The following is a 26677-nucleotide window of genomic DNA, read 5'->3' on the forward strand; positions in this document are numbered from 1 at the left end:
CGAGTAGCCGCATTCCAATTTTCACGGCTACTCTCTTTGTCCATTCTGGTCTCCAAATCCATCAATTTTTCTTTGCAAAGCCGTAAGCTTCTCCGTGATTTTATCCATATTGCGGTTAATAGTCTCAGTCTCAGTGTTGACCGATCTGCCCACTGCTTCATTCATGACGGGCAGCCTTGTGAGGCTTTTGACAGCTGTTCCCGTTTCCTGAATTTTTCGATAACCCAGGACAAAGCCTAATCCAATCAGCAGAAGACCTGTTATCATGGTTCCGAATAGGTAGATATCTTCAATGTCCTCCATGGAAAGAGCCGCCAGACACACGACCCGCCACCTTTCCCATGCGTCCATCGTGTAGCCAGCTGCAAAAGTTCCGGCAGGGCAATCAGGTTCCCCCGAACCCAAACTTCTCGTCGAGAAGATGGTGTCAATTGCGTTGAGAGACCAGTTGATCAAATCCATGATTTATCAGTTTGGAGAGCAGTGCAGAGAGAGTCTCTCAAGTAGAGACAATAAACGAGACGAGATGAGAGAGCAAAGCAGGGAGGTGAGGGGTGGAGAGGGAGAGAAAAATGCGACCGCCTTCGTTGAGAGCCAAATAAGAAACACCAGCGATGAACACCAGCTTAATAAAAAAGAGACGAGCAGAGAAACAACAACTACTATTGACTTCCAGCCACAGCCGGCAAAACAACTGCAAATAAAAGACATTAAATCTCTCAAGATCTCAGCAGAGGAGGATTAAACAACTCCACAAACGAGAGAGAGAGAAGTTGTGTATATGTGCGCATCTGTACTGTTTTTGAAGTAAACGCGCTCATTGTAAAGAGAGATGTACGTACCTCTCTCTTTACAATGAGTGCGTTTACTTCAACAACAGTGATTTTATCCTCTCGTTGCTGGAAAATATGGAAATGTATGGAGCAAATTTTGTGACAATATTCATCAAATAAATCCAGTGTATTGCAAATAAACCAAATCTGCTTTGTAAAGAAAAACTCGACTTTCAAAGAAACACAAAGTGATTTGCAAATACAAAACTCTACTTGAGAGAATGCAGAGGTATGGACAAATATATGTATTGTGTGTTACAGCTTGATTTTCTCACAAATGCATGCTGGAAGATTTTATCACAAATGTGTGCTGGCAGATTTTCTCACAAATGCAATTAAGCAACTTCCTTTTCCAAAAACAGCAGATGGCGCTGTTGGTCAATTTACACTAGTCTGGACAGGAAACACCCGTTTACCTTTTCAGGGAATACAGCAAACCAACATGAGTGGGGGACAGGTGAGTTTCTGTCTTACTAAATCTATAACTAACCATTTAGAAGTTTTCACAAAGGGATCCTACTACAATGTCAGTGAAATTCAAAGTAAGTGCTGTAAAGTTGTTAACATGATTTATTAGTTCAAAAATCAGTAGTGACATGGCTAAACATTTAACTAGGCAGTCTTTCCCTATAAAAACCAATCCATTCTCCGTACCTCTTATCCACCGTTGGATCACGGTATTTAAAATAGGCTACATATGTTGATACAATTGTTCAACATTCAAAACAATGCAGGGGTATAACAATATATTGTGTCACAATATATTGTTATACTAAGATGCAAATGTATTGTGGAGAGCGACAACTGTGTAAAAAAATGAAAGCGTTTTGAATTGTATTTTTACATTTAGACAAGTAAGATTTATTGTCATTCTGCTATAAATAACCTACTGAAAGGAGTAGGCTAATCGAATACAAATAGGCTACTATAATCAAACTACTGTAGTTTAAGTTCAGGTGAGCTTTATTGTGATTCAGCTATATAACTGTACCGAAATATAATCTAAACGTTAAAATTCCCTTACGAAAATTAACCATTGTTTTACTAAATAAATACCATGGTATTTGTATTAAAGCTGCCGTTATAGAAATGGTAACCTGCAAAAACACATGGTTACCATACTTTAACTATAGTAAAACCAACTTTAATTTTCATAAGGGATAGGATATCATAGTTTATGATCATATTTATGTTTATATAGCATAGTTTATATACACACGTTGTAAAAAATTTAAAATTAAATGTGGCCTGTAAGGATATATTTCATATTTCAACAATATTTTACACAGAATACCGGCAGATTTTAGTCTGACAATAGCCTGTTTGGAAAAATCAGTCTAAAAATATATAGCTTTTTATATATAGCCGAGCAACATTTTAACTCATGAAGTTAAGAATAAAAGGCTACTGTCAGGAATTATATTAGTCGCTCTTAAAAATGCAAACGTCCATCATCTGAGTCACTCCAAGATGGTCCTCGCTGTCCAGAGTGTGTCTTCACCCGTGTATCGTGCCATCATCCAATGCGCAGAAAAAGAAAGTAGGCTAAATTATATGATGAAGCTTGATATTTTGCTCAACAGAAGAGAAATATTCATCATTTTGCTTAGCTAAAAAAAACACAATTATTTTAGACACAAATGATTGCAGTGTTACAACATTTTAAAAAAGTTTTAGATATTGTAATTGTACTAAATAATGTGATTTGTTTTCAATTGTTTTTTATTTATAATTAATGACCTTTTGGGTGATATTATTATATCTGATACTAAATTAAATTGTCTAAGCTTTCATTTTTGGTACACAATATTTTCACTATCCATAATACATTTTGTATTTTAGTATTACAATATATTGCGGCACAATACATTTTTATACCCCTGCATTGTTTTGAATGTTGAACAATTATATCAACATATGTAGCCTATATATTCTATATCCCCAATTGGATAAGAGGTACAGAGAATGGAATGGTTTTTACAGAGAAAGACTGCCTAGTTAAATATTTAGCCGTGTCACTACTGATTTTTGAACTAATCAATCAGGTTCACAACTTTATAGCACTTATTGTGAATTTCACTGACACTGTAGATGTTATGGGGAGAACAAGACGTGAGGCTTGCGGATCCATGTGCAAGTTTTTATTTATAAACAGTCAATACACAGGCAGGGTCAAAAAACGACAAACAGACATGGCACGGGCAAGACACACGAGTGATCTTAGGGCAAGCGTGGGTCGACGATCGGCGAACAATATCCAATAGGGTAAGGCAGAGAGATAATCCAGGTACACAAGCAATAATCCAAACGAGGTGCAAACGGAGTCCGAACGGTAAGGTAAAGGGTTAATCCAGGAAACACGGGCAGATATCAAAACACAAGAAAACAGGCAAGGCAAGACTAGAACAACTGAGTGGGCTCTGTAGAGTAGCTATCACTAGGATATGCGCTATACAATACTCGGCCATGACAGAGAGGAAGTCCAAGGCTTATAAAGCGTGTGTGATTTTGTGATCAGTGAAATCAGCTGTGTGTGTCATCAGTGCAGTGGATCATGGGAACTGTAGTCCAATGGCAATATGCGCACGTGTGATTCACAGAATGAACATACAAACAGAAAAATCTGATTGTTGTCTTATGTATCTTGTTTCTAGTCTAGAAACTACAGTATGTAGGTACCTCACTCTCTTTTACAGTTTTGAAAATTACTCATTTACATACTGGTGTTTGTCGTCTGGTGTTTCTCTCACTGAGGATTACTCTCATTGAGGATTATTATGGTTATCTCACTGACTGTTTGTTTTGATTCATATTTTAATGAATGAATGACGATGGACAAACAGCTGGCATTACATTTGGATGGACTATATTAATGGATCAGTCTACAGTATTAAACAACATAAAAAAAACTTCATTGTACTCATTCTATATACTCCAAGTACCTAGTCTTTGGAATAAATCTAGAATATGTTAATACTGTTCTGTTCTTTTAAACTGCTGGATCAGTATCAGCATTTGTCCAGGTGACAGTCTTGTTCAGAGCATGTTGTTTTGATTCACTTGTTCAGAGTTTGTGGAGTTTCCTCTGTCAAAAACTGTACAATACAGAAAAACATAAAATACACAAAAATCCGCTTTAATACAAGATATGATATGAAAGCTAGATATGAAAGAATTGACTCAAAAACTTACTATAGTTTCTCTGGTTTACGGTGTGGATCTTCCAGTAGAGCAGAGAGAAGCTTCACTCCTGAGTCTCCTGGTTTATTATTGCTCAGATTCAGTTCTGTCAGGTGTGAGGGGTTTGATATCAGAACTGAAATCAGAGCAGCACAGCCTTCCTCTCCAATACTGCAGCGCCACAACCTGCAGAGAGTGAAGAACATGATCTCTGTGTTTAAGCTTTAGGCTGAGAGTCTGTTTGTGTGTTTGTATGAGCACTATTTCTATACAGCAGGATTGGTGCTATAGACATTTTAACTTGCCAGCACAACACGTTTCCTGATTGTGATACTTAAAAAAAATTCTAGATGGGAAACAAATTATGTTCTGGGAATGTTTTCAGCGGCATGTTTTATTTTTGCTCGCAGAATGTTCTGCTAAAAGGTAGGATAACATTCTCTAAAAACATAATTTTTTTTATTGGTAACATTATTAGAAAATTATCCCCTAACTATAAAGGTATTTTTGGTTCAAAACAACTAAGCGTCGGTGACAGCGGAATTTGTAGTTGTGTAATGTGTAATAGTCAATTTGAAGTCACTTTTTTTCTCTCTCCCACAAACACAACACAACAGTTACACCTTCTCGAATCCTTCATTGCAGGTGCACAAATCCTATTCTATGAATGACAAATAAAGAAACTTGTATGCTCACATGTTTTGCTACGATTGCTGCTCAATATCTCACAGCAACCAGCCGATTCATTGCTGAATGATTGCATGTTTTGAATGAATCTGTTGAGTCAAAGTTTCTTTATTCCATGCATAATCATCTGATGAATCAACTGTTTGAACGAATCGTTTGAATGAACGACTCAATGACTCACTTATTAACCCTTTAACGTGCATTGTAACCGCAAGGTTGACCTTTTTTTGCGATCAAATTACTGTAATTAAAACTCGCCAAACCCCATTTTTGGTGGTTTGTCCATATACCCCTCATTGAATAGAGTTTGTTACTGCAATTATATCCACTGGGTGGCACTGCAGCAAAAATATATTGTTATAAAAAATATATAAAAGCCGCGACAAAACCGGGAATCTATTGATGTGATGCCTCCCTTCTAACACTAGCTGCAAATGACGTTAAAAGTTGAGATTTAATTTTTTTTTTATCGGATTTCATGTTCTAGACCTCCTAACGGTATATTTTGTTAAATGTGGTGATAAAATGTATCTCTGTTTTTACTTCAGAAAAAGTGCTCAACTGCTCAGTTGAGTTGCCCAATCAGGGTAAAATGAACTGACCGCTAGCTATACTCAGCAACGCGATCATAACTCGGTATAGCACTGCACAAGATCATAGATGAAGTTCTTCCTTTGTTTGAACAAAAACCAATGCTTTGTTACATATCACACCATATTATTTTAATAATTTATTCTATTATATTTCTGTTATATTGACTATACATATATCTATATATATACATATATATATATATATATATATATATATATATATATATATATATATATACACGCACACACACACACACACATATCTATATATATTGACTATATGCCTTTTTACCTTACATTTTATCCAGATTGTCACTAATCTATTATTTATTATTTGTAATGTAATTTAATAATTATTTTATTATGTTTATTGTTCTTTTTTTTTTTTTTGAAGTATTTGTTTATTTACTTTAAATTATTAGATTTCTATTACATTTAATGTTGAAATTTTTTTTTTTCAGTGGATTGTATTATAATAAGAACAGGGTTTTTTAATATATATAATCATGGGTATTAACATATTCTACTGTCTGTAATGTTTTTATACACAAAAACCTTAAACTTCAGTTGCACAAACGAAAAATTCCATTAATGCATTATACTTTTTAGTTCATGCCGAGAATTACCCTAAATGGCCAAGTCAACCGGCTGATTGACTTGTGTATCCGCTTAGTGAATAGGTCATCTATAAAAACAAAACTGAAAAGTTGCTCAATGTGGTGTCAGGAACACAATTTTAACAATAAATAATTTTTAGCAAATGTATTTCTTAGTGTGACTGTTGAAGGGTTAAATGATCACTACTGGCACCTAGTGGCATTTTAATTTACTTTAAAACAGGGGTCTCAAACCCATTGCTCGCGAGCTACCAGTAACTCGTGGCCTGATTGGAGGTAGCTCGCCGAGACATGACATATCGGCAGCCATGAAGTTATTTTAATTATCCCGTTTCATATTTTAACCCTCTAAGCGCCAAAGTCGCAAAATTGCGACAAGACGTCATACTTCATGAAACAGACTGTAGTTCCTAATATGGTGTAATATCTCATTTGTATTCCCTTCCACTAGATGGCAGACATGTAGTACTTCGATTCTAGACCAAAATTGTTTGAGGAAATAGCAGAGCAAGTGAGCTATGGTGTCATTGATGCAGAAGCAATTCAGTTCATAGCGTGTGAGAAAATTGTGAGATTTGTGAGAGAAAATCGCCAAATGGCTAATAAAAAGTTGTACTGTGAGGATGTGTTGCAAATGTCATTCGCCGATTCTGACTCTGAAGGGGAATATTTGCCTTTTGGAAATGACGATTGGTCGTCTAATGATCGCGCTTCTCCCGGTACATCTTTTCCGCGCAATGGTGCCGCTGCGCAAGGCGCGATCGTTCACAAAGCACAAACAAGTGATCATTTCAACACTTTGCCCAACGGGGATGGGGGTGGCAGGGGTGGACGTGGTCTTAGTGTCCATAGGTCGGCCAGATTGATGATCGGCCAGATTGCGTCGTTTGTTATGATCGCGCGCGCTCCAATGGCAGCCGGCAGACAGTACAGGTGCAGTCAGTTTGGGGTAGGTCTGTGCGCTGTGCCATGCAATGAGAGGTACCATACTCTCAAGAACTATAAACTGTGTCACATAGATACCTGATTGGGCAGATAGCTGGTCAACTGATCAAAAAATAGGCACATGTATTTTACTATGGCACAGTAATATAGTAATAATTTACTACTTTCTCCTGTTTTACTGTTGATTTCCTCTTTTCCTGATCATTTGGAATGAGGATAAAAAGACAAAAAATAACAACAAGATGCAAATAAGTTCAAACATCCATTCAATATCTATTATTTCCTAAATATTACTGATGAACTTATCAAAAAGTAGGCTACTGTTCACATGCGTTTTACTACTATATAGTATAGTAATATAGTAATAATGTATTACTTTCTCCTGTTTTATTGTTGGTTTCCTCTTTTCTGATTATTTGGAATGAGGAGAAAAAGACAAATAAAACAAACATCAATTCAATATCTACTATTTCCTAAATATTATGAATGACGTCATAATATGCAAATTAGATGAGTATATTTAGACCCCACATAAACTTTCGGTCATGCCCAACATTTTTCTAATTTACAGTAGATCTCTATCTTTAAGCCCTTTCAAGCCACAAGCTTTTGAAACCTTGATGTCAAAATCCAGCATTTTTCCCAAAAAACCCTGGCGCCTAAAAGGTTTTAATTATCATTATTTTAAATAATTTAGACCCGTATTTGATTATCTCGATTTGAAAAAACTCACAGTAAATACTGCTCAGCTTTAATCAAAGTTAAGAGTCTCACGCAGACGCATCACACAGAGTATAGTTTTGTTTTGTGTAAAAACATGACTGAAGGCAGACTGCTGAGGGAAATTATATGAATGAATGTACTGTACGATTGAATTATTTGTATGAAGGTATAATAGGAAATCGACTTTCTTCATAAAGTTTCATGGCATTTGCTTTCCATCTTCCCTCTGTGTAATCCGTGATAAAGCCGTGTTTAGGTAGCACAGCTTTGTTTACACAGGTTACCGTGGAAACAGCACTGTTCTGCAGTTCATAAGAGCCACCTGCTGTCAAACTGTTGTTACACCTGGCTCAAAGATGTAACATAAAGGGAGACGACACGGCGGAATCAATTTCAAACATAATATTTATTACAACAAAACATAATGACACAAAATTGGATCACGGCTCTGGCAAACTGCTTGAGCAACAAAGGAGCAGCCGCCCCAACGAATTCTCGCACCAGGTTTAAATAACAGCCAAAACGAGCATCAGGTGTGCTCCAATCACGCCTCAATCACAGAACCTGCCAATGAAAAGAGAAAACAAAACACCCAAACCAACACAATCCTAACACACCCCCCTTAAAAAAAATATCCCACAACAAAAACAATCTCACTCCACCACAGGGGCACGTGACAGAGTATCCGCCAAAGCATTCTCAACTCCCTTAATGTGTTTAATCGTCAAATTATAAGGCTGTAAGAACAGTATCCACCTCATTAAGTGTTGACTCGGACTCTGCAATGAGTGAAGAAATGTCAAAGGATTGTGATCCGAATAAATGACAACTTGGGACCCTCCCCCCACATACACATCAAATTGTTGTAGCGCCCAAATCAGTGCCAGCATTTCCTTCTCAATAACAGAATAATTGAATTGATATGAATTAAACTTGCGTGAGAAGTAACTAATTGGATGACTGATACCACCATGATGAGTCTGGAGAAGAACCGCTCCTGCTCCCACTTGACTTCCGTTTGATATTCAGGTAGATGCAAGACCAATTTGAGGCACTGCCAAGACAGGGGCAGCAGTCAACAGCAACTTCACATTCTCAAATGCCCTTTGACAATGTGAAGTCCACTCAAATTTAGCAGAATTCTTTAAAAGATTAGTCAATGGACAAATGACTGATGAAAAATTGGGGCAAAAACTGCAATAGTAACGGGCCATCCCAATAAACCTCATAAGCTCTTTTTTTAGTACATGGAATAGGGAAATTTTCTATCGCGCTCACCTTAGTGCGCAACGGGCGCACCAAACCTTGGCCCACCTCTTTTCCCAAATAAGAAACCGTTGCTCGTGCAAAATCACATTTAGCTAAATTCACGATCAAATTAGCCTCCTTCAGACGACAAATCTTGTACCCGTGTCACATGCTGATCCCAGCTATCGCTGTAAACTATAACATCATCTAAATAAACCGTGCAGCCTTCTAAACCAAAGACTACCCGATTCATTAATCTTTGAAATGTTGCAGGAGCATTGCGTAACCCGAAACTCATAACAGAATAAGAGTACAACCCCGAAGAAGTTATAAAAGCAGTGATTTCCTGTGCTCGAGGTGTCAAAGGCACCTGCCAGTACCCTTTAACCTGTTAACCTTCGCCCACATTTGGGGCCTCGCAGGTGAAAATAACCTACCTAAATTAAAATGGTAACAGTTAGTGACAAAGTGTGCTACACAAACAAATTAGGTATCTTTGGAAAGAAGACACTCTGGGCTTTACTATCTATCATCCGGAGTTGATAATGCTCAAAAAGATAAAAAGTTATAGGCACTGACGTGCCTTGAAAAATATTTTTCCACACTGAATGTTTTTTTATTTCATATACAAATACATGAAATAAGTCCTGGAGCAATCCAGAAAAGTAATGGATCGAAAGCCACATGTCTCATGAGTTCATATTTCAAATTTGAAGAAGATACCATGAAAAATGAGATTCCTGCAATATTTTTTCTGAAACTACTTATAGTCCCCCCACCCCCCTGTTTGAGGAAAAATAACCACCAAATGGATTGCAGAATTATACAAGCTATTTTAGTCATTATACATGTTCCTGCATAGTTTCTCAACTATAAATTAATAGACATATTTATTTGAGCACAAAAAAATACAAAAATAATTATTTGAGTAATAAAAAATAGAAAAAAATGCTTTGTATATAGTATGTATACTGAAGTATTCTGATTGCCAGACATGAAGTGATATTGCCAGACATGGTCATAGAGTCAGTAATCACACGCTGATGTGCTTCCATTCAGATGATAATCAAACAGATGGGCCATATAATCAATAATAGCTGATCAATGAATCACAATGATAGCCATCATAGAGTCGGTAATAAACACGCTGATGTCCGTCCATACATATTATAATCATGCAGATACGGCCACATTCCCCACACAATACACACACACACATATAAAAAATGTAGAAGAAAAAAAAAAGTTTTTTTATGTAAAAAGCAGATCGCTAAGTTACGCCCCGCTCAGATGACAGCAGCGTCATAGCCTGCGTCACACGCTGGCAGGAGGGAGCGCCAAATTCAAATAATCTATATTCCGCTTTTCTGAGACTTTTTTTTCCGTGGACGGTCTCATTCTGTTTGTAAAACTGTATGCTACAACACCGTGTTGTTTTTTTTACCACCAAGACGCTGTTTTTGAGCGTAATTTATTCCATAACGGACGCGAACAATAACTCTCTGAAGAAATGAAATGTAAACAAAGGAATATTCATCCTTATTACAACGTTATTGTTTCGCTGGACTAAAAGTGCTCGCTGGGATGTTGTTCTGTGGACCCTTACCTCTCTAACTAAACTGGGATTTCAGCAGTGGACGCGTTTGTGACTAGTTATTACAATGATAAAGGTACGTACGGCTTTTTTATTCTGCCTGTTTTGATGTGTACTGCTTACACAAATGTAGCAAATACATTCCTTATAAGCTTTCCATCGAAAAACAGCGATCTGTCGTCGATGCTTGAGGCTTAGACCTTCAGAATGATATATAGTTTGTCAAGATTAACGATATTCTTTCACGTTAAATTCATTCATAAACATTAAACTAGTGGGGAAAAAAACGCTTCAGTGCGCTGTCGCTCTGGTTAAGTTAACAGGTTAAGTAAATCAAATTTACTGACATATCTCGCTGAGCCCACTTGATCAACGCAATCCTCCATCCTCGGGAGTGGAAAAGCGTCAGGTTTGGTGATTTTATTAATTTTTCTATAGTCCGTACAAAACCTAAACGTTCCATCTGGTTTTCTAACCAGCAAACACGGCGAAGCCCAACGAAGCCCAAGAAGATGGTTTTGCAATATTATTCTTCAACATATACTGAATCTCTGACTCCAACTTCAAACGTTTTTCAAAAGGGACACGATAAAAGCGCTGGCATATGGGTGAAGCATTACCCACATCCACGTCGTGCTCTATTAAATGAGTTTTTGATGGAACATCCCCAAATACTGATGGAAACTCACATATTAACTGTGACAGCTCTTCTCGCTGCAAAACAGATAAATGAGACAAACTCTTAAAATCTTATAGTCTCAGAATTTTTTAATCGAGGGTGCATTACAGCATTATCTAGAATCGTAACCTCTTCCTTCTCTCCCCCCAAAAACTGACCCTGCTCATCAGTCACAGGACTGACCACCGCGGATGATTTAACATCAGTTTCTTGACAATCGCGGGAGAAAAAAGGCTTCAATAAATTTACGACAAACTTGGGTTATTTTCTTCCTGTCTGGGGTTGCAATTTCATAATTAAGATCGGACAATGCACGCATAACAGTGTATGGTCCCACAAATTTTGCGCAAATCGGAGAGCCCACTAAAGGCAACAATGCCAAAACCTGATCCCCAGAATTAAAGACACGCTGTTCAGACTGACGATCAAAGAACTTTTTCATCTTTATCTGCGCTTTTTCCAAATTTTTCCGTATTGCCTGACCAACCAAAAACAAACGTCTTCTAAAACCATTTACATATTCAAGCAAACTTTTTGGTGGCTGTTTACCTTTTAACTGATCACCCACAACGGCAAGCGGACCGCGCACCTTATGCCCAAAAACTAAATCGTTGGGACTAAAACCCAAACTAGATTGCGTGACCTCCCTTGCAGCTAACAAAAGCCAGGGAAGTCCTTCCTCCCAGTCTCGATTTAATTCAACGCAATACGCACGTAAAAGAGACTTAAGCGTTTGGTGAAACCGTTCCAGCGCTCCCTGACTTTGAGGATGGTATGCGCTGGAACGGTGATGTTGAACTCCCAACTGTTTTAAAATTTCCGCAAACATCTTAGATGTAAAATTAGTTCCCTGGTCACTTTGAATGACCTTAGGGATACCGAAGATTGAAATAAACTGAGACAGGGCTTTTATAATGGACCGAGTAGTAATATTACGCATCGCATAAGCCGCTGGGTAGCGAGTACTTTGACACATTATAGTCAAGAAAAATGTACTTCCTGACTTCGAGGGAGGTAACGGACCAACACAATCTATTAACAGATGTTCAAAAGGTTGCTCTACTGAAGGTATTGGATACAATGGAGCCGGTTTCAATGGCTGATTAGGTTTTCCGGTCACTTGGCATGTATGACATGTTTTAATAAATCGCGAGACATTTTTCTTCAACAATGGCCAATAAAAATTCTGCAAAACTCTGTCATATGTCATACACCTAAGTGCCCAGCTATATCACCATGAGCCAATTGGAGTACAACATCTCTGAATTTCTCAGGTACAACAACTTGAACCTGTGACTCACCACCACAATCTTCACTCTGGGCAAGCCATTTGCGCAACAGCACCTCATCGTGTATAAAATATCCAGTTGTGGCCACATCTTCTGGTCGGAGAACAGCAGCAAACAAACCCTTCAACCCAGGATCCTCCCTCTGGGCGACGACAATTTCTGCACGAGAAAGTTTAGATGAGAGACAATCCAGGAGCAACCGGTACGCTGGTATCATACAAGTTATCATCGTTCAGTTTTTGATCTTAGACCGCGTCACAACACAAGACGCATTCTCCACCTCCCGACACCCCTGATCAGGTAAGGACATCGGAGTGACAATCGGTGAAGGGGACAGCACCGGCCACACACTCTCACCAGCCAAGTTGTTGCCCAAAATGATATCAACTCCCTCCACAGGCAAAGAGGGACGCACTCCCATAGTCACTTCCCCGTCGACTAACTGGGACTGCAAAATAAATTTATTTAAAGGAACAGACAATATATGAAGTGTAATCCCCCGAATTAAAACATTTTTATCAATATATGAACTGGATGAAAATGGCAGTACAGATTCCAAAATAAAAGACTCTGAAGATCCAGTGTCCCGCAAGACTCTTACCGGTACTCTCTCATGTCCGTCTACAAGAGAAACAAACCCTTTCGACATAAATGGTGCATACCCTGTATTGGGTTTAATTTCAGAACAACTCCTTTTTGACACAGACAAATTTTCCGTACAGCGTACACCAGGCACATGCGGCAGACAACTCGTTAAAAGCACAGACGCAGAATTTTTATTCTTGCCCCGTCCCTGTTTGCTTTTAAGTATAGGACATTCATTCTTCCAATGTCCTACTTCCAAACAGTAGCAACACATAGAATCGGATATCACCCTCCGAGAAGGTGAACCTTGATCACATTGTTGTGACAGTTTAAGATAAGAATGTCCATTACCACAACTCCCATAATTAAATCGATTCTTATGAGTCAGAACAAAATCATCTGCTAATGATGCAGCCTCAGTGGCAATACAAGGTTTATTTTCATTAATATATACTGCAATTTGATCAGGAACTATGTTTTTCAACTGTTCAATAATCATCATTTCCCGTAACTCACCAAATGTCTGTACCTTAGATGTCATACACCAGCGATCAAAATGATTACTTAACGCTCGTGTAACCTCCACATGTGTTTGCCTCTCACTTTTCCTCCAAGTACGAAAACGTTGGCGATAAGCTTCTGGGACTAACTCAAAAGCTTTTAACACAGCAGATTTTACACTTTCATACTTCATTCTTTCCTCTACTGAAAGAGCAGTATACGCTTCCTGAGCTTTGCCCACTAAAACAGATTGAAGCATAACTGTATGGTTATAACTGTATTCGTCTGCTATGCTTTCAAATAATGAAAATAAAACATCCGGATCTCTCTCATTAAAGGCAGGCAACAATTTCAGACTACGAATTAAATCAAAAGAATAGTCTGCGTGATCACCAGAAGAGCTCCCCTCACCTCGAAGTCTCAAGCTCTCAAACTTTAATTGAAACTCTTGATTCTGTCGCTCTACTGCTAATTTTTGCTCATTTCTCATTTTTTCAAATTCCATTTCTCGCTGTTTCATCACATCATCCAATTTACATTTTTCCAATTCTATCTCACAATCGCGCATCTCCTTTTCATGCAATTGTTGCATTTTAATAAGCTCTTTCTGCTGCTCAAACGATAACCCAACAAATTAAATTGATTTCTGAGCTGCAGGATTAACCCCAGCCATAACTTGAGACATAATTGGTAAAATCTGAAGATCGCTCAATTTCAATTTTTTTTTATCATTTTTCGAACCTCGTCTTTTCTCAATCGCTTATCAACACCACTTAATTCATCGTTCCACAATTTCCCACAGCTGTTTTTTCGAACACAGATTTAACAACTCTTCTGAAGGAGCTTTACAAAATTCTTCAATTGATGTCATAATGCAACAATACAAAAGCACTATTACACAATCCAAAAAAATAATTCAACCTACCTATATTTCTAATACCAATTCAGCTCAGGTAATTCTTACGGTCAAAATCTGTGCACCCATTCTCCACCTCCCCACCTAATCCTAACACAACCCTCTAACTAACTACTCCTAATCTTCATGCGCTCCCAAGAGTCAAGCCCTTTGAAGCACCCAAATACCGCTGGCGCAGAACCGAACAAACAGTTCGGAACCAATACCACGGCAGTGCACTCGACCCAGGAGACATACAAAAATAATAAACAACAAGACAAATGTCGCTACAACCTAACTGGGGAGTATAAAGAAACACACCATTTTTAAACCGCAAAAACTTACCTTTTCAGAGCTGACCAAAATATGAACCAATGTTCCAAACCAATTTTTCCGCCTCAGTCTCTCCAACCCAATTAACTAAACAAATAAAACTAAACAACAACTTATTAACCAAAACAATTTTAAATTGGACGAGCCCCCATATGTTACACCTGGCTCAAAGATGTAACATAAAGGGAGACGACACGGCGGAATCAATTTCAAACATAATATAATGACACAAAATTGGATCACGGCTCTGGCAAACTGCTCGAGCAACAAAGGAGCAGCCGCCCCAACGAACTCTCGCACCAGGTTTAAATAACAGCCAAGACGAGCATCAGGTGTGCTCCAATCATGCCTCAATCACAGAACCTGCCAATGAAAAGAGAAAACAAAACACCCAAACCAACACAATCCTAATGATTTTAAGAAATTAAGAAAACAACTTCATCAATTTGACAACACACACGCTGCAAATACTCACAGCACAACCAAACAAAGAAACACGCTGCAAATAAAATTATTTTTGTTGTGAGCATTTGCAGTGCGTTTCTTTATTTGTTTGCGTTGTGAGCATTTGCAGCACCTGCTGTCAAACTGATGAAGATGTTTCATTGATTTACTGGTGCTTTTTCTATTTGCATGTGTTTTCTGAAGTTGCAGCGCGTTGAGCACTCTCGGCCACCGTACTGTCTGCTATAGTTTTGTTCAGACCAAATTTTTATTGTAAATCTTAACCGGTCAGAGGAAAATAAGCTATCGTAATTGTTATCAGAAGATTTTTAGAAGGCACATTAGCTCATGTAGAAATGTTTATGGGGCAGATCAAATTTAACTTATCATTCTGACTCATCCTTTTTATTAAAAAAAGAAAAGAAAAGATAGATGTTAAGGCTGAAATGTTATAATACTATTTTTAGAAAATGGTCAAAACTTTATTTGAAAATGTAGTACATGTCAGTAGATACCATGTTATGAATATTTTTTGTTAGTTTAAAATCCGGTCATCATTTTTTTATGTTTTTATTTAGCTATTTATGCAAACAAAAAGTGCACAGTGCTGCTAATTTTTGTTGGCTTTTGTCATAAAACTTGGTAAAATTATTTCAGTATATATCAGTACTTTTTTAATATTTCCAGCACATTTGAACAATACAGTGAATAACAGTTTGGACTGATACATTATTTAAGAGATTTAAGTATTGTGTAATTGTCAGTCCTGTCTTCTTGTGTCTTGTGTTTTCCCTCCTCTCCATATTTGGTTTGTTCCTGTTCCTGTCCCCGTTTAGGTTATCAGTTTATTAGTCTCCAGCCGTGTGTCATTAATTATCTAGTTTCCCCAGCGTTTATAAGTCCTCTGCTTCCCTGCCTCTGGGTCCGGTCCTAATAGTCATTCTGAGTTTGTCTTTCCGTGTCTCCAGCGTTCCCTGTGTTTGAATTAATAAAGTCAATGTTTTGAAGAGTTCCTCACCTCCTCGTTCCCTGGCTCCTATGAACTGTGACAGAAGACCGGACCGACACCGACACTGCTATGGAAGTGATGAGCCGCAAAGTATAATTTAGTTTTGTCTGTGTATGTTTTTTTTTTACTCTCAAAGCCATGGGTCCCATTGTCTGCCATTATATGACTGACAGACTGCAACGGTTTTAGTTAAAAATCTTTGTTTGTGTTCTACTGAAGAAACAAAGTCACCTACATCTTGGATGCACTGGGGGTAAGCAGATAAACATTACATTTTCATTTTTGGGTGAACTATCCCTTCAAGTAATAAGATATTTTCTTCAGCAGACTTTCAAACTAATGTTTTATTGTGAATATGAGATTGAGCTGAAGAATGAATGCTGCATCAGATGCAGGTTATCACACTCAGTCAACGTTCCTTCATTAATAATTCTAAAGTGCCATTTTCAAATTAGTAACTGTAACGGGGCGAACGAGACGAGAGACGTGCAGATCCATTTGCAAGCTTTATTCTACAGACGTGGTCAAAACACAGGCAGGGTCAAAACACCAGCAAACAGGTATGGTACAGACGAGAAACAGGAATAATCCAAACCAGGCGCGAGTCAGTCAACAGTGAATGCTATCCAGTGGGCTTGACAAGAGGGGCAATCCAGAAACATGAGCAATAGTCCAAGTGAAGCACAAACAGAGTCAAAATGGCGAAACAACGGCAAATCCAGGAAACAAGTCACCTTTATTTATATAGCGCTTTAAACAATACAGATTGGGACAAAACACAGACTACAAAATCAGAAACAGGTTCCGTATAGCAGCTATAACTAGGAGAGTAATAAACGCAGAACAATACTGGAACTAAACAGAAACACAGATTGGCTCAGTAAGGCAGCTAACACTAGGAGAGAGCTATACGCAGAACAATACTCGGATTAAACAGAAACACAGAATGGCTCGGTAAGGTAGCTAACACTAGGAGGGTGCTATACGCAGAACAATACTCGGCAATCTGTGAAAGGAAGTCCATGGTCTATGTAGGGTGTGTGATTGTGTGATAGTTCTCAGGTGTGAGCGTGTGATTAGTGAAATGGCTGCTGGGAAATGTAGTCCAGGGTAAATGTAAAACAGGAATGTGCAATGTGAGAGTCAATGTGATGGAGGAGTGATCTCTGGTGGCGAGTGAATGGAATCCCACGGACTTGATTCATGACAGAAACAGAGGCTCAGCTGTTAAACTGTCAAACTGAGATTTGAATCTCTGGCAGAAGAAAGTAGTTCTGCTCAAAGTTTTTAAAGACACTGTTGTTGTTTCTCATGCATTTACACAATTGTGCCATCAAACTTTTGTATAAAAGCAATATCAGATTTGTACCCATGCAATATGGCTGTATATTGTCACTGTGATTATCTATGGCCCTATATATAAAAGGGTTTAAAATTGAGGGTGAGAGGACTGCTACAGAAAACACATTTTTGTATAATTTTACTTTTTACTCAAAAACTTATTATTACTGACATGTTATGAGACTTACTGTAATTTCTCCAGTTTACAGTGTGGATCCTCCAGTAGAGCAGTGAGCTGCTTCACTCCTGGGTTTCCTGGTTTATTAAAGTTCAGATTCAGTTCTTTCAGGTGTGAGGGGTTTGATCTCAGAGCTGAAATCAGAGCTGCACAGCCTTCCTCTCTAATACTGCAGTCCCACAGCCTGCAGAGAGTGAAGAACATGAATGATCTTTAAGATTGTGCTTAAGCTTTATGGTGAGAGTATGTTTATGTAACATGTAGAAAAAAGAAACACCTCCTTGTGTGTGTTTGTATGAGCACTACTTTTCTCTCTCACACAGGATCGGTGCTAAAAACTCAAAATGTGTGCATGTAGTGGAAATAAAGAGGAATGCAAATGCAAGTCTACGCAGAAACCAAAGGATAAACAAGACACTGCAGTGCCAAGTTGTGGAAAAAACAGTCTTTATATTGCCTGCCTTTCTTCCTTCCTTCTAGGAAAGATCGGATGAACTTTATTTTTAATGACGCTCCAAACCGCGTCATTAAGTATTCAGTCTTTTGTTCAATTCTTTTTATTGCATATTAATTTGAAAACAAAGCACAATTAGACACAGGATTTTCAAAAAGATTGAAATTAAAAGACAATGTTGTGCCGACAGTAACATCAAACTGCACAAGTATGAGTAAGTATTTTTATTATGAGGTCAATCATTTGTTTCGAAACAGTGGTTCAGAGCGTGTATCAAACTGCCACGCAATTTCGTAAAAAGTCACGTAATTTCAGTAAATGAGGCTTCGTTACGTCATAACTGTTTCAAAATGTTTAAAAAATTTCAATAGTTTGCTAATAGTCTCTTACTGGCCTGTTTAGACAAGCTCTCCATAAAACAAACTAAACAAGCCCTACAGATTAATAATAATTTTTTTTTTTTTTTAAATCACATATATATAGACACATCACATTTAATCGTATTTTATTTTGATCACACTTTATATTAGGTGGCCTTAACTACTATGTGCTTACATCAAAAAATAAGTACAATGTACTTATTGTGTTCATATTGCTATTGAGGTGGGATACGGGTAAGGTTAGGGACAGGTTTGGTGGTATGGGTAGGTTTAAGGGTGGGTTAAGGTGTAAGGTATGGGGCAACAGTGTAATTATAAATGTAATTACAGAAATTAAGTACAATGTAAAAACATGTAATAAGTGCATTGTACCAAAGGATTAATTTAAATGTAAGTACATAGGAGGCCTTAACTACTAATATAAAGTGGGACCTTTATTTTTTGCATGTTTTAGCCCAGGGGTGGCGAACGTCGGTCCTGGAGAGCCGCAGCCCTGCAGAGTTTTGCTTCAACCCTAATCAAACAGACCTGAACAAGCTAATCAAGGTCTAAAGGGTTACAAGGAAGCTACAGGCAGGTGAGTTTTTTTTTTCTTAACAACTGTTTATTGAGTTTTACTTTGTGGAACAGTCGTACAAATTTAAAACCCACCCCATCCCACCCCTTGGTAGACTTAAAAAAAATATAATAAAATAAATAAAATAACATATATTAATAATAAACATATTAATTAATAGATAAACAAATAACAATAAAATAATTTTTACAAAGTTTTTAGAAAAGAAGACAACATTAAAAGCTGAATGCCATGAATTTACAGTTTTCACGTTAGATCCATGTATACGAGAAGTAGAGAGTTCCACTGAGATAATGTCCAACAAACTGCGGCTCTCCAGGACCGGAGTTCGCCACCCCTGTTTTAGCCTGAGTTTTGTTGCATTTACACACTTTTGACCAGCAGGCGTCACCAGCGTTTGGTGTTTCGAGTGCTTCAAAACAGTGAATCATTTTGCGAAGCAATTGATTCAATTGATTTGAAGCTTTGAAAAGGTTTGTTTCTCCCATCACTAGTCCAATCCACTGTTTCAAAACAAATGATTCACAAAAGTTTCAAAGCTTCGAAAGCACCCATCACTACCAATTATGTCTTTATTGAAATATACATACATGCAAAGGCAACAGCTCAGTAAGTACTCAGATTCAAACAGAGTTCCAATTGATTACACCTGTCAGCAATCAAAGTCAAAGTCAATCATGTGAACAGCTATAGTATGTCACAATTAAAAGAAGACAACCACACTGAGGGAAAAATTTAAATACAAACACAATATCAAAAAATCCCCAAACCATCAAAAGACAATCAACTGTAGGCGGGAGATCGTTTTCCTATTTAGCGCCCAAACTCTGGAACAATCTACCTAACACTGTTTGGGAAGCAGACACACTCTGCCAGTTTAAATCTAGATTAAAGACCAATCTCTTTAACCTGGCTTACACATGATACACTATCGCATTTCTATAATTCAAATCCGTTAAAATAACTTTACTACTGATAACAGAACTGTGCTTCACTGAAAGACAGGCACGACAATCGCAGCTTTTGCCTAATCGCGATTGCGATTTCATTTCGATTAATCGAGCAGCCCTAGATCAAATGTCCATGTGGATTAGCATATATAGGAAAGACATAACGTGCTTTAAAAACTAGGATTGTCGAAGCATTGAAGCAGTATACACACAAACGATTAAAAAAACCCGGTAGCAGTACATTTTAATTCTAAAAGGCATAACCTTTCCACACTCAGGTATATTGGAATTGAACATATTAAATTACCCAGGAGAGGTGGTGATGTCAACAGTATTTTACTAAAAAGAGAAGCTTATTATATTCATACACTAAATACTTTTTCACCTAAGGGTTTGAATTTAGAACTTGAATTTAACTCATGTTTCTAATTGATATTTATTGTATTGAAAGGTGAATGTTGTTGATACAGTCTCGTTTGTACCTAAGTATATGTGTGAATTATAAAAAAGGACGTGGGACTGTTTGGGTGTTGTCTTATGATGGTTTGGGGATTTTTTGATATTGTTTTTGTATTTCAATTTTTGCCTCAATGTGGTTGTCTTGTTTTAATTGTAACATACTATAGCTGTTCACATGATTGACTTTGATTGCTACCAAGTGTAATCAATTTGAACTCTGTTTGAATCTGAGTACTTATTGAGCTGTTGCCTTTGCATGTATGTGTGTTTGCCTGACAAAGCCAAAACGTTGCCACTTAACAGTGAATAACAGTGTGCAGATATTTTTTCTATTATTTAAAGTATATAAATGGCCAATACATTTTTGTATGTACGTATTTTGACACTTTCTTTATTGAAATATAACCATCACACTTGATTGCCATAACAAACATGTCTAATAAACTCACATTTACAACAATAAAATAAATAATAATGTTTTAAAGTTAAGGGTCAAGAGCCCGACTAAAGCAAACACTGACCTCGATTGTGGTAACTCAAACTAAACTAAAACATCAACACCAAAAATCAATCCTGTTAGTAGTGCGTGAAGCTGGTAATGTTGTTTGTGGAGTTGTTTAATCAACCTCTGCCAAGATCTTGAGAGATTTAATGTCTTCTTTTATCTTGCGTTGATTTATTCTATGGCTGTGGCTGAAGTCAGTTGTAGTTCTTGTATTTCTGCTTGTCTCGTCTCTTTTTTCTATTCAGTTTGTTAACAGCAGGTGTTCCTCATTAATGCTCAATCATTCTTCAGTTAATCAACTAATTATCACATTAACTTTAACACTGCTTCAGTGTTACTTTTTAACACTGAGTGAGAGTTATATAAACACTGGGAGTGTTAGTTTAACACTGGAGGTTTTACTGTGTAAATTATGTGAAATATATATATATATATATATATATTGAGCTAAGCATTATCACATATTATACTGCACCCTATAAGCACAATCAAGCCTAGGAAAAAAATAGTTTACCACTCCTTTAAAGGAATAGTTCACCTAAATATAAAAATGGTCATGATGTATTTCTGTGCATGTCGTTCCTAACCTGTATGACCTTCTTTCCTCTGTAAAATACAATAGATGACATTCTGAATATTGCTGGCAACCAAAGTGTGGTACCATTGCCTTCTACTTGTGTAAAAAAACTCAAAATATCTTCTTTTATGTTCCACACAAGAAAGTCATGCTGTTTTCCAATTACTTGAAGATAAGTAAAGTGACAACCGAATTTTAGTATTTTCACACAGTTTTTCTGGTTTATAATATAACACCACTCACAGTAGTTTCTCCAATTTACAGTGTGGATCCTCCAGTAGAGCAGAGAGCAGCTTCACTCCTGAGTCTCCTGGTTCATTGCGACTAAGATTCAGTTCTGTCAGGTGTGAGGGGTTTGATCTCAGAGCTGAAATCAGAGCAGCACATCCTTCCTCTCTAATACTGCAGTCCCACAGTCTGCAGAGAAAAAAAACAAGTACAAGTCAACAAGTCAATCATTAATAGTCATGTGTTATAAAGGTTTGTAATTGAAACAATGTAACATTATTAATCTCCATCTCGTCAGTAAAAGTATGTCAGATTTGAAAATGTTACATTAACATTTATTTATTTAGCAGACACCTCCAAAACTACAGAGAAAAAAAACAAGTACAAGTCAACAAGTCAATCATTAATAGTCATGTGTTATAAAGGTTTGTAATTGAAACAATGTAACATTATTAATCTCCATCTCGTCAGTAAAAGTATGTCAGATTTGAAAATGTTACATTAACATTTATTTATTTAGCAGACACCTCCAAAACTACTTACAATTGATAAATACAACAAGCTATTCATCATAAGAGACAAATAAAAACAGAAAGCTCATAATAAAAAGTTTCACACATTATTCAAATTAGAACAAGCTAGAGAGGGAAAGTGATGGATATTCTTTTTAATGATTTGTCAATCAAATATTGCGTGCATCTCTAATGAATACTCACACAAATCTCATGATTCTTAATTGTGATACTGAACTAGTTTATCATTTTCATTCTTCAAACGTTTGTAGTACCATATATGCCAGGGGTCAGCAATCTATGGCACGCAAAGGGATAATCACTGGCATGCGAGCAATAAGGATATACTGCATACCGACATACATATTGAGGTAATCATTCCTCTAAGTTGGCTCAGTGCACAAGATGGCACCAGTGAGTTTCGGTGACGCGAGTGTGTGCATACTTACTTCTGGTCTTGCGATGTTCGCATTTATTGTAAGATAAATTTACATACGAAACTTGGCTAGATAGATATAGTCGTAGTAGTATATATAAAAGACATGAGAAAACATCCTCCCTGCATTATTGCATAACTCTGTGAGGAAATTCATCAAGATAAAACAGGGAGATTCATTCTTTCTTCTGCTGATTATGCAGTTCAGAGTCATTGATTAGTCAGTCTACGGGGATCTCTTTAGCCAAACAGAAATGTGCAATACTGTACATTCAATACTGTACATTCAATTCAAATGTGCAATACTGTACATTTTCGGAGAGCTGATTTTGTTCTGACTGTTATCAATAAGATCATAAGGTTTCCGACTGTCAAACGAGAGGCTCAGAGATTTCTGCATGTATGTTCTATTAACTTTATTATATAGCATTTAATTTATAACTGTACAATTTAACGTAATGTAATTATGGTAGGTTTGCATTAATTAAAAGATCGGTGTTTGCATTTCCCCCTCCCACATTTATCTGTTTTGTGAAAGATCTGTTGCATAAATCATTATGTCTATAAGCAGTGCATGTATATTTGTACAATTTCTTTTGCATTAATTATCAGATTAAACTAATCTTTAAATTAGTAATGTATTAGTTGCATCCTTTTACAGCCTGTTTTTTTCATTTAAAAAATGTGTTTGATGCAAAGTTAACTGTGTAAAATATTAAAATATGTTGTGAAAATTATGATCGAAAAACGTCTTAGGTTACGTATGTAACCCCAGTTCCTCAAGGGAACGAGACACTGCGTCTGGAGACGCTTTGGGGAATGCCTTCAGCGTAACCGGCTCTGAATACGAGTCAAATCTGTCCAAAGGTTGGGCGAGACGCCACGGGCGAGGTGACGTAATGACCAGCTGGTATAAAAGCACGTGCGGTGAAACCGGCGTCAGCTTCTAGAATGAAGCAAGCGCTGGCAAGGATGCCGGAAATGTGGCCTCGAGACGCAGCGTCTCGTTCCCTCGAGTAACTGGGGTTACATATGTAACCTAAGACATTCCTCTTCAGGAACTCTAGCTGCGTCTGGAGATGCTTTGGGGAACAAGATATCCACACTGCCAGACTTACCAATCCCTGCCCAGTGTGTATCCCTGCGGAGCACATCTAGGGCAAGAGGACGGAAGAGCCTGGAGTGGCCCGCGTGTCCAGGCCGTAGAACCTGACAAAGGTCAGGGGCATAGACCATTCCGCAGCGTTGGAGATGTCCTGTATTGGGACACCTGCGAGGAAGGCCTTGGAGGTCGCCACACTCCTAGTGGAATGAGCCTTGACTCCCATCAGCGAGGGGAGGTCAGAGGACTCGTAGGCAATGTGAATGGCATCGACAATCCGACTGAGGGTCTGCTTTGAAGCAGGAAGACCTCTCTTAGGGGGACCATAGCAAATCAGCAGTTGGTCCGCTCTTCTCCACAGGGCAGCTCTGTGGACGTATGCATCCAGTGCTTGCACTGGACACATACATTTAAGCCTTTGCTGGTCAGGCTCCTGAAAGGGAGGAGGACTGAAGGCCTGCATTACAACAGGCTGTGGCGTGATGGAAGGAACTTTGGGAATATACCCTGCACGAGGGTACAAAAAGGCTTTGGCCATGCTGGGCGCAATGTTCAAGTGAGTAGGGGCCACTGACAGGGCCTGCAGATCCCCAACTCTCTTTAGAGAAGAAATCGCCAGAAGAAACACAGTCTTCAGGGTGAGATGGCGATCCGAGATCTCCTCAATAGGCTCGAAGGGAGGCCTACAGAGAGCATCCAACACCACAGCCAGGTCCCAAGGAGGAATCCGGGACCGTACTGGAGGCCTTAGCCTCAGTGCACCACGGAGGAAACGTGTAACTAGGAGGTGTCTACCCACTGACTGTCCACCAAGAGAGGCGTGGTAGGCCGAAATCGCCGCCACAAAGACCTCCATCTTGAAGGTCTGCGGACAGTCGAGCCTGCAGGAACTCCAGCACTGTACCAACTGGGCAGTTAACTGGGTCAAGCTGGCGATCTCCGCACCATGAAGTGAAGAGTCTCCACTTCAGGGCGTACAGTTTCCTCGTTGAAGGAGCTCTGGATTGGAGGATGGTCTCAACAACCTCGGTTGAGAGACCGGAAGCTATGAGCCATGCCCCCTCAGGGGCCACACCCACAGCCTCCATAACTCCGGGCGGGGGTGCACAATGGTGCCTCCTGCCTATGAGAGGAGATCCCTCCTGACGGGAATCTCCCATGGAGAGCCGTCGAGGAGGGAAATCAGGTTCGAGAACCACACTCGGCCCGGCCAGAACGGGGCTACTAGCAGCAGCCAGACCCTGTCCTGGCACACTCTCTCCAGAACTCCGGGGAGCAGAGCAATCGGGGAGAAGGCGTACAGACGAGCCTCTGCCACGTCTGTACCATGGCATTCAGCCCCAGTGGAGCTGGATGAACTAGAGAATACCAGAGGGGACATTGCGCTGTCTCCTGAGTAGCGAAGAGGTCCACCTGAGCCTGGCAAAACCCTCTCCAGATCTGCTTCACCACCTCGGTGTGAAGCATCCATTACCTGGGCCATGGCCCCTGTCTCGACAGGATGTCTGCTCCCATATTGAGATGCCCAGGGATGTAAACTGCTCTTAATGAGGGAAGTTTGCCCTGGGACCACACAAGGATCTGGTACGCCAGCCTGTACAGGGGCGCGACCGCAGACCTCCTTGGTGGTTGATATAAGAGACCACCGCTGTGTTGTCGGTGCGCACCAACACATGGTGATCTCTTAGGTCTGGGAGAAAGTGTTTCAGAGCCTGAAACACGGCCAGCATCTCCAGCTGGTTGATGTGCCAAGTGAGACGGTGACCCCTCCACAGACCGCGGGCAGGGTGGCCACTCATGACCGCTCCCCAACCGGTGAGGGACACGTCTGTCGCTAGCGTTACACAGCGTGTAACAACCAATTGTCTCCACATGTCTAAGGCACGTAGGCACCGCCGTGTGACCTTGATCATGAGAAGCGGGTTTCCCCTCGGGGAGAACCCCTTGGTCTTGAGCCACCACTGTAGGGGTCTCATGTACAGCAGGCCAATAGGTATCACGTTGGACGCAGCTGCCATCAGACCCAGCAGTCTCTGATACTGCTTGACAGTGAGTGACTGGCCTTCTTTCACTCTCCTGACCTCCATGAGGATCGACTCGATCCGAGCAGGGGACATACGTGCCTGCATCGTGGTCGAATCCCACACCACACCAAGATAAGTGGTTCTCTGTAATGGAGAAAGAACACTCTTCTTGGCGTTCAGTCTTAACCCCAACACTATCGTGTGAGCGAGAACAACATCTGCCAACATTTTGAGCCGCCATCCGCTCTAATTGAGCGAGAATCAACCAATCATCGATGTAATTGAGTATGCGGACGCCCTGCATCCGCAGCGGAGCTAACGCGGCATCCACACACTTCGTGAAAGTGCGGGGTGAGAGTGCGAGAACTTCCTGTGAGTGGGAAGGATGTAGACATGGAAACATGCATCTTTTAGATCGATCGCGACAAACCAGTCCACGGACCTGATTTGAGACATGACTTGCTTGAGTGTAAGCATCTTGAACTTCAGTCTGCTGACTGAGCGGTTCAACTGACGCAGATCTAAAATGGGATGCAACCCTCCAACCTTCCTCCAAGAGAGTATCTACCTCTTGTTCCATTACCAGAGCCTGCTCGGGGACCACCAGAGTGGAATTCACCCCGTTGAATTGAGGTGGAAGAGAACCGAACTGGATTCTGTAGCCTCTCTCTACAGTGCGCAGGACCCACTGAGACACATTTGGCAGTAGTTTCCAAATAGTCTACTAAGGGAACCATTCTCTCGAGACTGGCCTCTGGTGTAATCAGAGTGGCTCCAGAGCTCCTCCAGAGACCCCTGA

At 39.2% G+C, this 26677-nt stretch overlaps 1 protein-coding gene across 2 annotated transcripts in view; it reads right to left on the bottom strand.

Moving 5' to 3' along the window:
• Positions 1–2958: 2958 nt before the first annotated feature.
• LOC306874640 (NACHT, LRR and PYD domains-containing protein 3-like) overlaps positions 2959–26677 on the bottom strand; it is a 73249-nt gene continuing 49530 nt past the window's right edge. Inside the window, exons 14-17 of one of the 2 annotated variants that reach the window (XM_079424787.1) lie at positions 21820–21993; positions 17685–17858; positions 4026–4199; positions 2959–3928 (exon numbers count right to left, since the gene is read on the bottom strand). In XM_079424787.1, the coding sequence (XP_079280913.1) occupies positions 3922–3928; positions 4026–4199; positions 17685–17858; positions 21820–21993 (529 nt within the window). In that variant the 3' untranslated portion in view covers positions 2959–3921. The remainder of the gene's footprint in view (positions 3929–4025; positions 4200–17684; positions 17859–21819; positions 21994–26677) is intronic. The other variant, XM_079424786.1, reaches the window with a different exon arrangement.

This window comes from Barbus barbus (genome assembly GCF_936440315.1).
Source record: "Barbus barbus genome assembly, chromosome: 9".
NCBI classification, from domain to species: domain Eukaryota; kingdom Metazoa; phylum Chordata; class Actinopteri; order Cypriniformes; family Cyprinidae; genus Barbus; species Barbus barbus.